The 17,086-nt window shown below is 39.8% G+C and overlaps 1 protein-coding gene across 3 annotated transcripts in view; it reads left to right on the forward strand.

The window, feature by feature from the left end:
• The window catches only part of LOC137196685 (adhesion G protein-coupled receptor A3), a 166,356-nt gene that overhangs the window by 11,721 nt on the left and 137,549 nt on the right, over positions 1–17,086 (forward strand). For all 3 annotated transcript variants that reach the window (XM_067609460.1, XM_067609457.1, XM_067609459.1), the window contains one exon: positions 10,094–10,165. Coding sequence is in view for 2 of the 3 variants with exons in the window: in XM_067609457.1 (XP_067465558.1) it covers positions 10,094–10,165 (72 nt within the window). In the remaining variant the exon portion in view is untranslated. The remainder of the gene's footprint in view (positions 1–10,093; positions 10,166–17,086) is intronic.

The raw sequence follows: 17,086 nt of genomic DNA on the forward strand, positions 1-17,086 counted from the left end.
ATTAAATGAGATGCAAAAAGGTTAAAAATGCAGTGTTAAATTGGCCTATCACCTGCACACAAAATTGGACTTTAACACAATTTGAAAGTGTAAAGTCACATTATTTGTACGCAGACTGTGAGACCAGGTTGCAGCTGCATGCTAGAACCTGCCAGTCTCTTTAATAAGTAGCTATTGATTAATCTCTCTACCAGCAAAGGGTTAGTTTTTTTGTCAAGGTTTCTTCCAGGCCTCTGTGGATGTGTGTTGATATCACTCAGAGCTCGTGCAGGTCCACTGGTCCTCAGATTGGCTGTCTGAAAAGCTCTGTAACCAGCGTTCATGTGGTGCGCCTTAAAGAAACAGCTGATCAGTTTTGCTTTAGACAGTAATGATTCACTGATCAAGAGTTCATGACCGCTGGGGGAGAGAGGAGCCTGTAAATTGTGCTATAGCCTTGAAACACCAAGAATGTGTCGAAACCCAGTCTTACCATCTAAAAATATTAGGTAAAGATAAATACAGTGTCTGCCAAGGATACTTCTCGGCTCTGCTATCCCTGCCTCCTCCCTGCACCGCTGAGTAAATACTGAAGTTACTTAAAGGGTCATAAATTTGGAAGAGCAGAGGAGGCCAGTTTAGAAGCATGTTGTCTTTTCCCTATTTTCTGACTTATTGTAATACAAGGTAATTAAAACCCTTAAGTGTGTTGCTTCTGTTGCAGAGTGATCACAGTGGGAAGCATATTAGCTCTCCTGCTTGTCTCACAGGAGTCTTGGCAGGGCCTTATCAGCGCTCTGTGCTGGTCTGTGTGTACACTTGCCTGTCTGTGTGTGCATAGACTTACATATTGTGTTTGTATCAGGGAACCACTGTGTGGGTATATGTGTATATGTAAACCTCTTGACATGTGTTAGTTTGTATATTTGTCAATCAGAACACCATCTCACCTCATCCACATGTTTCTCAGCTCAATCAATGCAAGTCATTGATGTTATGTGATTATATCACATGTATTTGATGGTGAGCTAAATACCTTTAGATCACTCAGGAATCCAGCTAAGTAATCATTTAGGATAGCTGATTCCATAAACACCTTGCCAAAAATATTTTAAACAGATACTGCCCATTTCTTTGTCAAATTAAACACTGTGCTTTAATTACAATAAATTCCTGACTAGGGTTGGGGTTTGGTAGCATTTTATTGAATCTGAATCACATGGAATCCATCATCAAATCCCTTGAGGTTTAGCTCTCAACATTTGTAAGTAACTAAAAGGATAAATAACTTAAACTTAAGGAGATTCTCACTCTGCTGGTCTTATTGGTCTGCAAAAAAGTCTAGGATCATTATCGATAATACAGAGGTGTTTCAGAGTGGTGCACCTTTATCCTCAAAAAGGATCCTAGGCTGAGTACAAACACATTAAAGGTGCCCTGTAGAGTTTTCTTGTAAATAAAAAAAATGTTTACATTCAGTATTCAGAATAAATCAGAATAGTCAACAAAACCTCAGTGGGAAAGGTGCTAGATACAAAGTCAACTAAATTACAATGCCAAAGAGTACCCGCACACTCAGTCAAAGCTTGACGTTTGAATCAACTACAAGTCTTCCTCTGGCAAATACATTTAATCTTTCTCACCAAAATGTACTGTGTTTATTCTTGAGGCCTCATAAATGTCTTGAATACATCTTTAATGCCATTGGTCAGGATTAGGCACAAAAATCACTTGGTTAAGGTTAGGGAAAGATCACGGTTTGGGTAAAAACAGTAACATGACGTTTTGAAGTGATACTAAAAATATCTAAAATGCTCAACATGATGGTAAAAATCTATGGTTAAAATACCCAGTGTGACGTTGGTGGTCTTCAACAGTGCTCTCCTGTTGCTTTTGCAACTTTTGGCCAACTAATTACCTAGCCATCCACCCAACTTGCCTCCTCCTAATAAGCCAAAAATCACTATATAAAATGAAAGAAAGTCACCTTATATTGATATCACTTCCCTGGGAAAGATTGGCCTATCACCTGCATGCAATTTGAAAGTGCAAAGTCATGTTATTTGTACGCAAATTCAAGAGACATTTCCCATAGGTCTGTTTGCTTCCAGTCAAGAAAATGATGTTGCTGCATCTTTTGGTATCAAAGAATTCTATTTTTGTGAAAAGCTCTTTATGTAAAATGCAGTGTAAAGGTTACTAAAGCCTCCAATCTCAAAGCAGTTACAACTTTAAATCCCTAGTTTTAACATTTAGTCTAATGTCTAGCAAGAAACAATATTAAAAGCAGGCTAGAAACAAGTGTCAGTATCCAGATACAAGCCAGAGTGAGGCAAATCTATCCAAAAAAAAGACACCTGATTGAAGTTAATTCTTGAAAAGCAAGTGAAAATACCTCCCATCACTGGTACATTTACTCACTTCTAACACTTGAACAAACAACTTTTCCCTCATAGTGTAGTCTGTATTGTAAAGGATTGAGTCCCAGGCAGATGTGCTTCACTGTTATCTAGAGACTACAGTATGTGAAGCTCTGTTAACACGTACATCTGTAGGTAACCCCTGAAGCAATGTCTGTTTCCCATCCAAGGTCAATGTTAGTAGATATGAAATATGTTATTTTGGTTAGCTGTGCCTAGTAACCCTATCTTCTAGAATAACAGGGTTTGGCTGTTTGAAGAGAAGTGGCTAGAAACCTTGAGGCCAGCGGATCCAAATGTTTGTAATAGTTCACATTGTGATCTTTACTCCACTTGGTCCTCGTGATTGGTGTGTTGGATGGCGTCTGTTGACGCTATTTTTGTTTCTGCTCTCCTATAATAATACAGTTGGATGTCTCTGGTGCATGGCAGCCAGGCTAGTTTCTCGAGCGGTGACTTTTTAGTTGGACCTCACAGAAATATCCCAGCTGTGGCGTGGAGAGAGAAGGAAAGCCAGAGCTCCTGTTTTAGGGAAGAACTGATTTGGATCTCACTTGTTGTGTTCAGTCACTTCCCTTGACGCTATTGTCTATGAGAACTGAGGCAAACTGCTATCTTGGAATTACAATATTCTTCTAACATTGACACACACAATTAGTTATTATTATTTGTAATTTACTGTATAATACTTGAAAAAAAGTATTTACATCATGGAATATAAAAAGAATGAGTGATTTATTACTTAAACATGGCAATGTGCAATTTTGAGCTCATAAAAATGCCAAATTTGCACACAAAACAACCTCTATGGCATATAGAAATGTGAATGCAGCACTTACTAGATGTGAACTTGTGGTCAGATGTCTTATATGGATATTATACAGTGTCTGGCTATGGCTGGCGCTGGAACACAGTAAGCAATGACATAGACCATTTGCTGTGCTGCAGCCTGCAGAGACAATACTGAATCTGTCCACTCCTCCCTCATTGAAAGCAGCTTATCCGCAGAGAACATAATTGATAATGTAAATAGAGAGTTGGACGGACACTCCAGAAGTTTGTCATGGGCTGTTTACATAATGTTCAATTCTGTTTTTCCTGTGATTTCCTGGACGTTACGCAGAGGCCTGAGATAGGCATGTAGGGGTCGGCAAGCAGATGCACACACACACACAAACACAGACATACACACAGCATAGCACAGCACAGGACACGCTTGAGTTTGCACAAACAGAGGCTGCCTGTCCCTGAGTGGGACGTCCGTCCGCAGAGGGAGGTGTAGCAGTCTGGGGAACAGAAGGGAAGCATGGGACAAAACACAGTGACAGCACCGTGTGTCTCATGATCTCAGTGTTGACTACCTTCACTTCATCACACAATCCATATGTGGCTTTAAAAGGAGCTGCTGAGGCTTCTCAAAGCTTAATGTGTTTGTGTTTAGAGCATGGTCCTGGAAATAAAAGAATAAACTCCACTTGGCCAGTAAAACTGAAACTATTATGAGGGCTTTGGTGATTTTTCAATAAATCTGTGTGTGAAATATTGTGAAATTGACCCATTCAGTCTTCCAAGTACTTTCCCACCATGTCCAGTTGACTCCATGCTGGCTTATATCTACTACAATTTTCTGCTTTCAGAGAGCTTTGTGTCAAGATGAATCCAAACTGACAGAACCTCAGTAGGATATTGATGTCTGGATCAACAATAAAAATCCATATGAATTGTTGCTTACTCACTTTTGACTCTTTAAATGACTGCCTGTAAATCTTATGGTCCATTCCCACACAGCTTAGGTATTCTGATTGATTTGTGGAAAAAGATAGGCTTTTTGCACATATGTGCATAGGGTTCTAATAATAGTGATACTAGATATCTAAAGAGTTTGGAGGGTTTTGTCTTTTTTATCAATCCAAAACCAAAAATAAAAGAGGATATGTTAAAGGAGTGGAGTGTAGTTTAAACATAAGTAGCAAATGTTAGCATGCCAGGCTAACTAGCTTACTACCGACAACCTTGCATATTTCCAAAAGCAAGGGGCATATTATTAGCTAACTATATTATGTTAAAAATACCCGTTCCAGACTGGAACATTCACTGCTTGGTAGACCATGGTGCTAGTATATCTGAGTTAGGCCATTTTCAAATCTGCGTTGTTTAGTCCGGTTGACTCGGACTCTGTTTCCTTTTCCCGCTTGGTATCATTTATTTGGGAAGATCTGAACGGCAATCAGACTTGGGTGTGGACCGAAACAACTGCACCAAGTCTTGTTTGAGGAAGTAGTCAAATTCTGGAGCGGTTCATTTGTGGTGGGAACGTGAGCAAATGAACTACAGTTTTGAAAACGGTCTTAGAATTACAGTAGTGACCTGCAAACAACTGAAGGCAGTGGTCAGTATGTTTATTCATAGATACTGATATACATAGATCCGTAATGATTCATTAATATGGTAGTCTGTTCTGTAGTAAATCATCATTGTTTTCTACAGTAAAGTCCTCAAGTCAGAGTTATTTAGGAACCACGATTCATCAAATATCAGACTGTAACTGATTTGTTCCTCACTTTGTTGCTTAGTGACTACACACAATATTACTGTTTTGTAATGTAATGTAAAACCATCTCTAAACATTCTTAGTTCAAGAAATCAGGCGATCCCACGTACACCCCAGCATATTTTTGGCCACCTTTGACCTAAGCAGACATCTAATCAGCCAAAATAAAAGTAAACACTTGTAGGGGTGTGCAGAGTCTTTAAAGCATTACCACTGTGTTACTTTTCCAAGTTGAAACATTTACAATTACTTTTTGGAACATGTAGCCTCAGTCTTTTAGCATTATATCCAGTGTGGTGCCCTTATGTGCTTATTTAAGGCACCTTTACTCTTTCAAAAAGACTTTCCTACTTGCTCTATGTAAAAATATTTTAATCTTGAAAATAACTGAGACATGATACTCTCAGAAGCTGCCTTTCGAGGGAGGCTCAAATGTAAATACAATCTTGGATGTTGACGCGAATTTGCTGACACAAGTCCGTGTCCATCCTGGCCTTTTGCTGAGAGGGGACTTCCTATCTTCAGTCCTGCTTTTCCTGCCAAGACAACAGTTATCACTCTGGGGAGAGATAGGTACTTCCCCAAAGTATATGATAAGCAAGCTTGTTAAATTAGGCAAGTAGTAAAGGTAGTAGGTAGTTACAAAATAAACTGAAAGAAGTGCAAAATATATTCTTTGTTCAAAAATGTTCCAGGGCATTTTTCTTGTTGGTTTTGTCCAGAAAAATACACAATTTCCATACATTCTTGTGACCAAATTGTTAATGACTAGTTTGCATGTGTTTGTGCAGTGTGTAAGCTGTGACATTTAAAGTGTACACAGTTGTGCTCTGCTCCTCTAGCAGTTCGGCTAGCAATTTGCTCATTCAGCACAATGCATTGTGGGATCTCACTGCTTAATCCTAGGGTTAAAATGGAGTATACGTTCCCTGCAGCCGTAACGAGCACTCTGTCGTCACCGAGGAGACTGGTGACACATTCCAATTACTCCATCTCTCTCTAAACCTGGCCAATCACTCCAAGAAGCTACCTTGTTAAAAGAAGATGGGGAGGTGGTAGAGGACAGTGATGGAGGGATGTGACCTTGTGCAAGTGTGTGTGTGGTCATATGCTGACAGGAGATACGCAACATCACACATGCAAAGAAGGGCTCTAGCCAGCAGATCACATGGGCATGCACTGACCCACACTGTGTCACAGAGACAGAGTAGCCCTGCAGCAGATGATTTAAGAGCTGGCTGGAGCAATCAATATTTTAGCAGATATGAAATCCAGAAACGTCATCCAAGGTGTATTTAAAATGATGTGAATCTGGGCTGTAGAATAAGCGCGATATAAATCATTAGCCGCTTGCCCTGTTGTACTGTAGCTTACAGCTCTGTATGAAAGTGTGTGTGTGTGTGTGTGTGTGTGTGTGTGTGTGTGTGTGTGTTTTCACTGACAATAAACCAATACTTTTTGGCTGAAGCCAGCTTGGTTCAACCAAAGAGTCTGCAATATTGTTTGACTTTAAATTTTTCTCAAAGGATTTCTTTTGAAACAGTATCACCAAAACTTATAGTACAGCTACTACGTCTACTACTACTAATTACTAGTTTTTAGTTTGAAGTAATTAGTTTCTTTGTTAAAACAACTGAAATAAATAACACAATCTGCAAATTCTAATACTGTCCCTGTATTGTTTGATATATGCCAAATCTATGTCAAAAAATATGTGTTATATCAAAACCCCTCTCTTTTCCCTTCCTGTAAAATGTTAAAATATTTGTCACCTTGAATTTGGGAGCGTACACATAAATCTACCCAATCAAAAATGATTTGGGACGGCTAGCTCACCCAGCCCATCTTATAAAAACACATTTGACCGTTAGCTTGTGGGTCGAGGTAGCTAGCAGAGCAATATCATAATAGGATGTGTTTGTTTGGATGTCAGTTGGCAAAAATGTAGTTTTAGTCATGGTAGCTGTGTGGCTCTGGAAATGGCAGTTGTCAGTCAGTTGGTCCCCAACTTTGGTCCAGACTGAAATATCTTAAAAACGGTTATATGGAGTTCCCCTGACTTTTCCTCTAGCGCAGTGGTTCTCAACCTTTTTTTGGGCCATTTTGCGTTATAGCATTAAAAAAGCATGTCATTAGATGCCAAATAACAGATTTGATTTAATTGGACAGTTGGAATATCGTTATAATTAGTTTCCCATTCAGGGAGCAAAAAATCTATGTGAATAGAAATTATATTTATGAGTGTTAAAAAAATGCAACGGTTAGAAATTTGACGGTCAAACTTTAGTTAGGTCTCGTTAATGATCATGAACAGCAGCCAATCAGAAAGCTGTAATTTGGCGCCTTATCCATTGTTCCAACGGAAAACAAGAGCGGCCTACCAAGGAAAAAGAATGTTCAATAGAATACTGGCGGCATTTTTACTTGTTCTGCGCCATTTCACTGATATGATATGATTGTTGTTGTTTTATGATGCTATTCAGTTGATTAGATAATTATACCTGCAGCTGTCTGGCAGAGAGAGTCAAATGAAATAACCAGGTCAAAGGCCCACAGCAGTTTTGGTCAGAAGGTTTGGGGGGTCCTCCCCAAAGAAAATTTGATATTATTTGATTAAAAACTATGCATTTTCACATAATTTTGGATTATTATCATCACAATATGTATTAAAAAACACACTGTACCATAAAAAACAATAATCACAAAACATTGGTAAAACAGGCTTACAATGAATGGATTTAAACAGCAATTTTCTTATCCTCCTATAGTCAGGTTGTAGCCACTAGCCAGCTGTAGGGGCAACTATAGTTCAAATTTTATCTTTATCTTATCCACAAACAATTTATTTGTCCTGTTTTGCACATATCACAGAGAAAAAACAGACTGCATTAATGCCATCTCACCACTTTCTATTTCCTTGCTGGAATAAAAGAAACACATCAGACTTTATGATCCAACTGATAAAGATTTATAGTGTCTGTTAACATTTGACTTCCATTCCAGATACTTTGTTCCAAAGTTCAGAGCGGCTGTTCTGTGATCAGATTTCCTTAAAGAACACTTCCACTTAAATACAGAGAGTTGAAACTGTTTGAGAATCAGCAGACCATAAAAATCTCCTGCTGTCAGTTTCCTGGTTGAAGCTGCTGATTAATTTCAATTTTGCTAAACTAAGATGTTGAACATTATACCTGCTAAAGATCAGCATGTTAGCAAGGACAGCCTCGCAGAGCCGCTAGCATGGATACAGACTGTTAGTCTTGTTTTTTGTATAAAATGAAAATCAAATTTAAATGTAGTTTCTAATAATTACAAGATCAGTTCACCTAAATTACACAACAGTCATCTACAGGTCCATATCTCATTATAGCTCCATATAACACTGTATTTGCTATGCCATGTCCATTTTTGAATGATCCAATCAAATCTAGAAAATGCAACTATACCCAGACGCTCTAAATGGCGGCAATATGACTTTAACATTCAAAAATTCTAAATCTGCTTCATCGGGACTGTGTGGGTGTAGTTTGATCGGGTTTGATTGATGGTGGCTTGGCAACAGCAAACCCACAACTGTCATCACATTTTGATTCAAATGTTGCTGAATCCTAATTGGTGGTATGTGGCATCTCCTTTTTCCCACTGAGCTTCAAACTTTAAACCAATGAGAAAAGCAAAGACAAGAACACAAATACAGAAATCTCTCTTGTGAAATAACCACAACTGACTTTGACAGAAAACACTGTATTCATGTAGCACTCCATCACCCATAGTGAGAAGTGATGTGAGAGAATTTGTTTTCAGGGCCTTCAAACTTTGGGTAATTTATTACTGTAATAAAACTGTATCCCTTGTATTTTATTTTATTCATTATTTGCCTTAAAGCATTTTGAATTGTTCGAAAGGACACAAATAAACCCAGCTTCCCTTGCCTATAACCACATAAATACATCACCCAATTCTCATGTGGTGTTCTGCACTTCCTGTACTGTCCTGTTATATCAGTATTTCCAGCAGTAACTGGCTCTAAGGTGCTCATGTCTTAGTGTGGAAGGGTTATACTGGACAAACTTAGTGGAAGTTATTAGCTGTGCGAACGAGTAGACTTGATCCCTCATCTGAAATGTCTCTTGCACTCGAACAGCAGGTAACACAGGCCATATGTGGTCTAACAAGTCATTGTGGGATTTTTCCAAACATAACACCAGACTGTACCGTATGTACTGTAGTGTGTGTGCATGTGCTTGTGTGTGTGTGTGTTGGTTAAGTTAACATTTTGTCCTTTGGACGGTTGGGTGCAGGATTACAGTTGGGGTTAAATTACAGGTTGTGGTAAAGCATGGAGTACAGCAGTTCAGGATTAAGTTAGTAAGTGAATAAGTAATGGAAAGACCTCACAAATACAGTAATACTGTATCAGTGTAAGTGTGTGTGTGTGTTTGTACATGATTGTATTCTTGTCTCTGCTTTCGCTCTGGTGTGTTTCGGTTTGAGGGAAAGCTTTAGTCCCAAGGCCCCGTGTGCTGAATAATGTGACAAAATTTTGTGTGTGTGTTTGTGCCTGCCAGTAAAATACTCGGTGGGAAGTCCTGTCCAAGCTTTACTTTTCTTGAAGAACACATATTTACATTTCACCATAGACATATTTCATTCAAAAAAAAAAAAGGAAACATACTGGCAACAGAGTGCTGTATTGAATTTATAAAAACGGAGTTGCTGCATCGCCTCTGAATATTAATTTATCACTTAAAGATCCCTGTGGTGCGTTTCATTGATTTGTTTGCTGTTGTAATGTGAGCAATGGATGATTGAATTGTGCTGAACCGGCGTTTCTTGTCTATTAGGCCGATATTTTGACATGGGAGTGGAGGACGGGGGTTGGGTTGGATCATTACCCATCTTAACCACAAACGTCCATAAACAAGACAGAAACGTGGCCGGGATGAGTAATTTACAGCCGCAATCTCATCAGACATAAATCCTTATCTCTTGCCAACATATTGACAGTCAGAGGATAAACAATTTATCAGCCATTTGAATAAGTAATTTTCGGCAGCTCTATTTTTGTGATATTTACAAATGTACCTCCCTTCACTGGTCCGGTATGCTCACCTTGTCTTCCCCTCATTTTGTGCCTAAACAGAAACCTGAGTAACAACAAGATCTCCCTGCTGAGGAATGGCTCCTTCTATGGATTGGCTGCCCTGGAAAAACTGTAAGTACTTAAATCAAGCTCTCTTTACTGTTTTGTCCTCCCCAGAGTCCTAATAGCTGTCATCACTGGAGCAGTTCTGCACTGTAACAGGGGAAAGTTAAAAAGGGGGACATTGTGGGAAATTAGGAGATCCTTGTCGAGGTTTACCCTGCAGGAGGCTTTCCAATAGTTTTCACCTTTCTGCCCTCGTTCTTAACCTCAATTGCCACAGTAAATGTCTTAAAAGGGATAATATATAGCATCATATTAAGGCTTAATGCAGTGCAAGATCAGGGAGCTTTAACAGTGTGACTGACTGTGCTGAGTCCATCTCGATGAATCCTACATCATGTGCGACGTCTCAGAGGGCTGTATGCGTGCAGCCTGATGATGAGCTCTATGATGGCTGTCCTGCTCTTCCCGCCGGCCCCCCTCAAGTCAACTATTGATTGCTTTCACCTCTGTCCAGCCCAGTGATCACTGCTTTTCTACCTGATAGTGATTCTGACATTGGCTGATGATGAGGAAATCAACGAGGGGCTTGAAATCACACGGAGGAGATGGCTTGATAACTCTCCCTTTCAGTCAATCATCCCCAGATGTATGCATGCACACTCGTTCACACGTAGAACACACATATTAATCCCACGCGCACACACACACAGACTACATCAGTGACTGCCTTTGAATATTATTACAGTCAGTCAGTTGGCCCCGACTCCCTGACTACTTGACAGTTAAATTCAGATTGGATTAATGTCAGTGGAATAATTCGACCTCTCTTCCACTCCTTTTTGGTTGGTTGTGTCGCCAGTCGACCTACAGGATGATGTCACCTGTCTCCCCGGGCCTCATTAGTGCCATTAAACCTTTCTACCCTCATCCTTCCAGCTCCACTGGAGTGATGGAGAGATGACTGCGAGGCTTTTAAGGACACTCAGCCAAAGGTTTTCCGTGCCTGACCTCTTGGAGCAGCAGTTTGCGTGCCCTATCCTTTCCTTCACCTCACTCTCCGGGTACAGCCTGTCCATCCGTACTGCCACATGCAGCATTTGGCAGAGATACATCTGTCGCTAGCAGTTGACGCCAGGCCAGGTAGCCTCAGTGAGTTGAAAGTGGCGGCCAGCTGTTCCCTCGTCTGGCCCAGCCGACTGACTTCCTGCCTGCCCGCCTGGCTGACTGGCTGGATGTGAGGGTTGTGGTGAATTGGCAGCTGAACGACAATCTTAATAACACATGTGTATGAGTTTGAACCATTCGTGCTGCAGCTGTGGACTCAGTATACTTTTTGCATACTTGAGTAACAAACATACCTGGTGGGGCGGCAATGGAGAAATGGTGATCCCAGAGCACCTATTTAGCCACACATGGCTGAATGGTAGTGTCGGTCTGACTGTCAGTTGCTCAGTCCGTCCGTCCACCGCTTTGATCCAGACTGAAATGTCTCAACAACCATTGGATGGATTGCCCTGAAATTTGGTGCAGATATCCAAATTAATTAATCATAGGATGCAGCATACTGACTGATCCCCGACTTTTCCTCTAGCGCTACCATGAGATTTACATTTGTCGATTTGAGTGAAATGTCTTGACAACTATTGCGGTGAAATTTGGTTCACACTTCTTCACACTTCATGTCAATTGTAATAACTTTGGCGATCCCTTAATTTTTCATGTAGCGCCACCATCAGGCCAATGTGTCTGATAATAATGTGTACAGCTGTACTCCGTATTTAGTGCTAACTAGCAAATAATAGCATGCTATATGTTAGCATGCTATCAAATGCCGAACATGGTAAACATTATACCTGCTAAACATAAGCATGTGGGCATATTGTGGGCATGTTATCATGCTAACCTTAGTATTTAGCTCAAAGCGCCGCTGTGATTTCTAGTCTTGTTCTTTGTATAAAATCGGAATAAAATTGAAATTTAGGTTCCGATCATTATAGGATCAGTTCACCCAAATTACACAACATATTTTGATGCTTTACTCATTACGTAGCCTCCCGAACCACTGGAGGCTGGCCGTGACGCAGCTTCCAGAAGCTGACCAATCAGAACAGATTGGGCTCATCGGCCTTAAAAAGACAGGAGTTGAGACAGCCTGTGTCAGACAGAGGCTACATTTTTTAACTGTAAATCATGCAAAGATATTCCAGTAGAACCCCAGATTAAAAATATAGACCTGGAAATGTGCATAATATGGCCCCTTTAAGCATTTATTAAACCATACTAAGTGCTCCATCCAAGAACGTATCATACTGATTATGGCATTCAAGTCCGGCGCAAAAGCACAGCAGCAACTTATTAATCCCCCAAGGAAAATGCTTTTAATGTGACTTCCTTCTATAGCCTACATAGTGCCCTCTTAATGGAGGGTTCCTGTATGTTGGATGATGGCCTGAATCCCCCCATATGGACACAAGCCCATTACCATCAGCCAAACTGGGTCCCACGGGAGCAGAGCGGGAACAAAGCCTGTCACTGTTCTCTGGTCAGGACACTGAATCTAGCTTTGCCGCTTCATCATGGGTTCCCACCACAGAGATCCTCAGTGTTTGAGCTCCTGTGAAGAATCTGTGTGAAACGGATGAAGCTGGCATGTTTTTTAAGTTCTCACACTGATAACACTGCATTAAATATCACACTGAGGTCTGATAACAACTTTTATAGATATATTGGATTGAATTTCATTGAGCTAGATGAATGATTTTAGTATTTCTATATAGCCTTATACTTTAGAACAGGTAGAGTGAGAATATGTACCTTCTTGACATAAACAAGAAAGATTAAATTAAAAAGATTGACTTGACTGTTGTACAATTTAACACAAACTTTAAACAATAAAATAAAAAAACTATAGCTCAGAGCTATATATTGATTTAACAATAAGGCAAAAATATTTTCAGGTTGTCAAATATAAGCGCCACACTTTGAAATAAGCATCCTTCTATTGGCTATGAGCATATTGTGTATTATGGTCTCCAGATACAAAGTGTCTTTACAGTAGTAGTTATTTTTATTGTTGGTGGTTGATGTGACAGTAGCTGTATTCTGAACAGACTGCCTAAATGTTTTTCACTGGTGAACAGCGGGTCTATTTTTTGGTCTATTTGACCAAACGTTATTTGTCTAGCCCTGAGGACTTTGGAGGCAGGCTGGATAGACTGAGTGGACAGCTCAGGGCAGAGACAGTATCAGAATTCAGAGTGGCATCTGCAATTGCTCATTCTGAAAGTCGATGTCAGAGGTGTGAGGAGACGTCCTTTAAAAAGTTTCGCAACTCCTGTCGTTCCCACCGAGGAGGTGACGTTTATTCAGTCTTCCTTGTGAATGTGTCTCCTTGGGAGGTGATTGATGAGGGCGTGGCAAATCACTGAAGGACACATCGTCTGGCTGGTTGTGCATAAGAATGTAGGACAGCGTGAAGTCCATACTCTGGAAGCAGAGTGTAGATGGAAAGCTCTGTGGTCATATGATCATAAACCAAACTGACCCTGAGGTTATCCTCATCAGGTTAAAGGTCAGAGGTTATTAGCAGGGACAGCAGAAAAAAAAATGAGAGCATTATTGACCCGCTGGAGTCAATAATACTTGATTAAAGCAGAAGACCACTTAATCTGAGATTTCAGTTGCATGTCAGATGTCACTTTTCCAATAATCTGCTGCCTTGTTGTCATTTTAAATAACAATTTGTTCTTAATTGAGATATGTGATTATAAAAAAATAGAGATTACATGTAAATTGATGGATTTTTGCTCTAAAATTTAAATTATGGAGCATTTCTATTTATCCCCCTCACTAGTATTGATAAAAGTATGTGTAGATTAATTTCTATATTATTATTAACACAGAAAAGGTGCAGTTAAATCTTTTGATATAACCCCCAAACCAACCCACCTGTTCAATCTCTTTTTTTTTTATAATCAATCTAATCCTTAAAAAAATGTATATTTCTACTTCCTCCTGCTGCAGCACATGCTGGTTCCACTTGTGTGTGTGTTGTTGTTGGAGAGCAGTTGTGAAACTCAATCCAGTGGTGAATTTACATTTGCTATTGCAGTTGAACAGTTTCCAGAATTTTTTCTTATCACGTAAAAGCACGGTTGTCTTTTTTTCTGTTTACCTAAGAAGGGACATGAAGTAAAATGAAGCCATAAATGGATCAAAGTGCAGTCTTGAAATATGAATGGTGTTATTGTTATTTTACAGGAGACCGTTGCTGGGTCACAGTTGAGGCGAAACATGTGAGCGCCATGGGTGTGACCGATTTACTGACCAAAAAACGGAGGAGACAGATTCTTCCTCTGTCTCTCCTGCGTCTCACTTCATAAAGCTGTTAATCACAGACTGTCTCCTGTAATGAAAGAAAAAAAAAAGCAGCAGATGGATGCTATAAACCAATATAATGATTTAACAGAAACATTTACAATATTTATTTACAGCATCAGAGTACTGGGAGATGTTTCTGTTGTGTTCTATTATGATATTTAAAAAAATAGCAAGAGAGCATGAGGGGCTTGCATCAAAAGCGGCTCTTAGAAGAATTTTCTTTGCACTCTCCTTGACCTTTCGCTTTGTTCTGATAGAAATATCTCACACTGATGAGAACAGTAGTTCCAAAATTGGATACAGTTGCTGAGCTGTTAATGAAGAAAGTATCTTCCTTACCGTTCAAGGTTTCTCAGAGCTTTTTCTCTGTCTGCAGTAAAATTGCTTCAGATGGTTTCATGTGACCGTTTTAATTTGGAGTGTAGGATGAAATTAATGTGTCTTTACATAAGTGTCTACTCTCACTTTTTTACTCCTTCCTGTTCTTCTAAGGCAGAAGTGATATCTGAGAAAATCACAGCAAATATCCCATAAGCACGACTCATCCACCCAGTAGGAATAAATTGCACTCCAGCAGTGTTTGAGAAATGTTTAATCATCGCTCCAAATGGGTTCAGACTGTGGAGACATTTAAGTGGCAAAGACATATATTTTCTATAAAAATCTGTGCGATTTTAAATATATTGTACCTTCAGTATTTATGCAAAGTATTACCAGCTTTACGTTGATGAGTGCTGACTGTTTCAAATAGGCTATTTGATTGTGCAATGTGTCTTGCCAAGGAGGTTGAATAATTAATTTATGCCCACAGGTCCTTTAGTGCTTACTGTATGTAATATTTCCGTAATGCAAACACACATAAAGGAAAGTCCATTGCTGTTTGATGCTCTGGCAGCCGCACCTACAAGCCTGTCACAATGCGTGCACATTCAGTCTGTTTAATTGGACTGAACTGTCTGACTGTCCGCCTTTTCCCCTCTCCTCAGTGAGCTTTCAACACATATTTATTTACAATCCAGTAGGTGGTTATCTGTCTGCTGTAGGTGTTTGCTGTGATGTGTGTGTGTGTGTTTGTGTGTGTGTGTGTGTGTGTGTGACCAGGCCTTCCCTCAAAGCATCTGCAAACTGACCCATGAATATTTAACATGTGAATAAATGGTTTTCATAAATAGATTTCACATTAGCATCAGGGTTGGTGCCAATATACTTAGTCAAGTTAATAAGAGAGTCAGTTAGAGTTGTTACAGGGAGGATGAGAGGTACGATAAGGGGATTTGCTGCATGCTTTTCATTTGTATTGTGAAGAATAACCTATAATATAATGAATATCCAAGGTTGCAATTTCATGAACTGCCCCACTCACTCTTCAAAATTCTATTTTGTATCAACATTTCTATGGATAAATATTAAAGTGATGACATATTCATCTTAGTCAGTGATTACCCTGTCCTCATAACACTAAGCGTAAAGTAGCTATAATCAATATTTTTACATGAACAATGGATCACATGACATGTTTTTATTTGAAATGGGTTTCCTGATAGAGACGGACAAACAGAGAATTTTCAGCTGACTCTCAGCTCTATAGTTTTATAGCCTGTTCATTGTTTTGGTTTTCTGGCCTGCAACTTCTATGTTTTGATTGACTCTCACCACTCTCATAGCATTGTTTTCTGTGATAATACATCAGGGTTGTGTTCATAGCTGTGGCCAAAACATAACAGCAGACTGAAAAGCAGTTTTTTATTGCTCTATCTGGTTGAAAGTTTCAGGTCATTTTCAACTGTTGACAGAAGTGTGCCCCGTTGCAGCTGTATTCACACCCAATAGTGATGACACAGTGTACTAGAGGACAACTGCAGTATATGTGAGAAGTTAAACCATTGGAGGTTAGCAAACACAAGATACTCAGGAGGTTTTTAGTTACTCTTAAGTTACTGTCTCAGACTGCGTACAGGTGGCCATACTCTGTTTGTGGAGGGTATTGTGCATGGATGTATTAAGAGAGATGGATACGGCGCCGTCACTTAGCCTTGCTGCCATTTTTTCCTACTGGCCAGTCACAGTATTACAACTTATTACAAAAGCATTTTCCCAGTGGACCACCATTATAAAAGAGACATCTATAAACTTGCTCACAGGACACCTCAAACTGCAAATTAGGTCAGTTATCACTGTTTGATTTATGAATTTTGAACCAATTTCTGAAGCTCTCCTCGAGCCGAGAAAAACAATTTTAAAATTTGTGACATCATCCCAATGTAAAGTCTATGGGTTGGGCAAAAATTTGCAGAGCAGGGTCAGCAGGAGAAACACTACTGTACATATTCAGTGTGCCGCACAGCACAGAGGCAAACCTGGAAGCTAGAAATGTTTTTGGCTCATGCGCCACGTGAGCAATTTTCATTCAATTGAGTGGGCGCCATCTTTGAGTCTGGTATCCAGCTCCTGTAATACATCCATGGCGTTGTGGCCACACACGGTCTGAGAGGAAGACCTGCAGATACTAGTCAGGGTTTAAAAAAATCACACGTTTTTGGGGTAAACCCCCCCCCCCCATCTAATCTATAGTTAGATATTTACAAGTAATCTCCTAAAAAGATGCTA

Source organism: Thunnus thynnus, chromosome 14, assembly GCF_963924715.1.
Source record: "Thunnus thynnus chromosome 14, fThuThy2.1, whole genome shotgun sequence".
In the NCBI taxonomy this organism is placed as follows: Eukaryota; Metazoa; Chordata; class Actinopteri; order Scombriformes; family Scombridae; genus Thunnus; species Thunnus thynnus.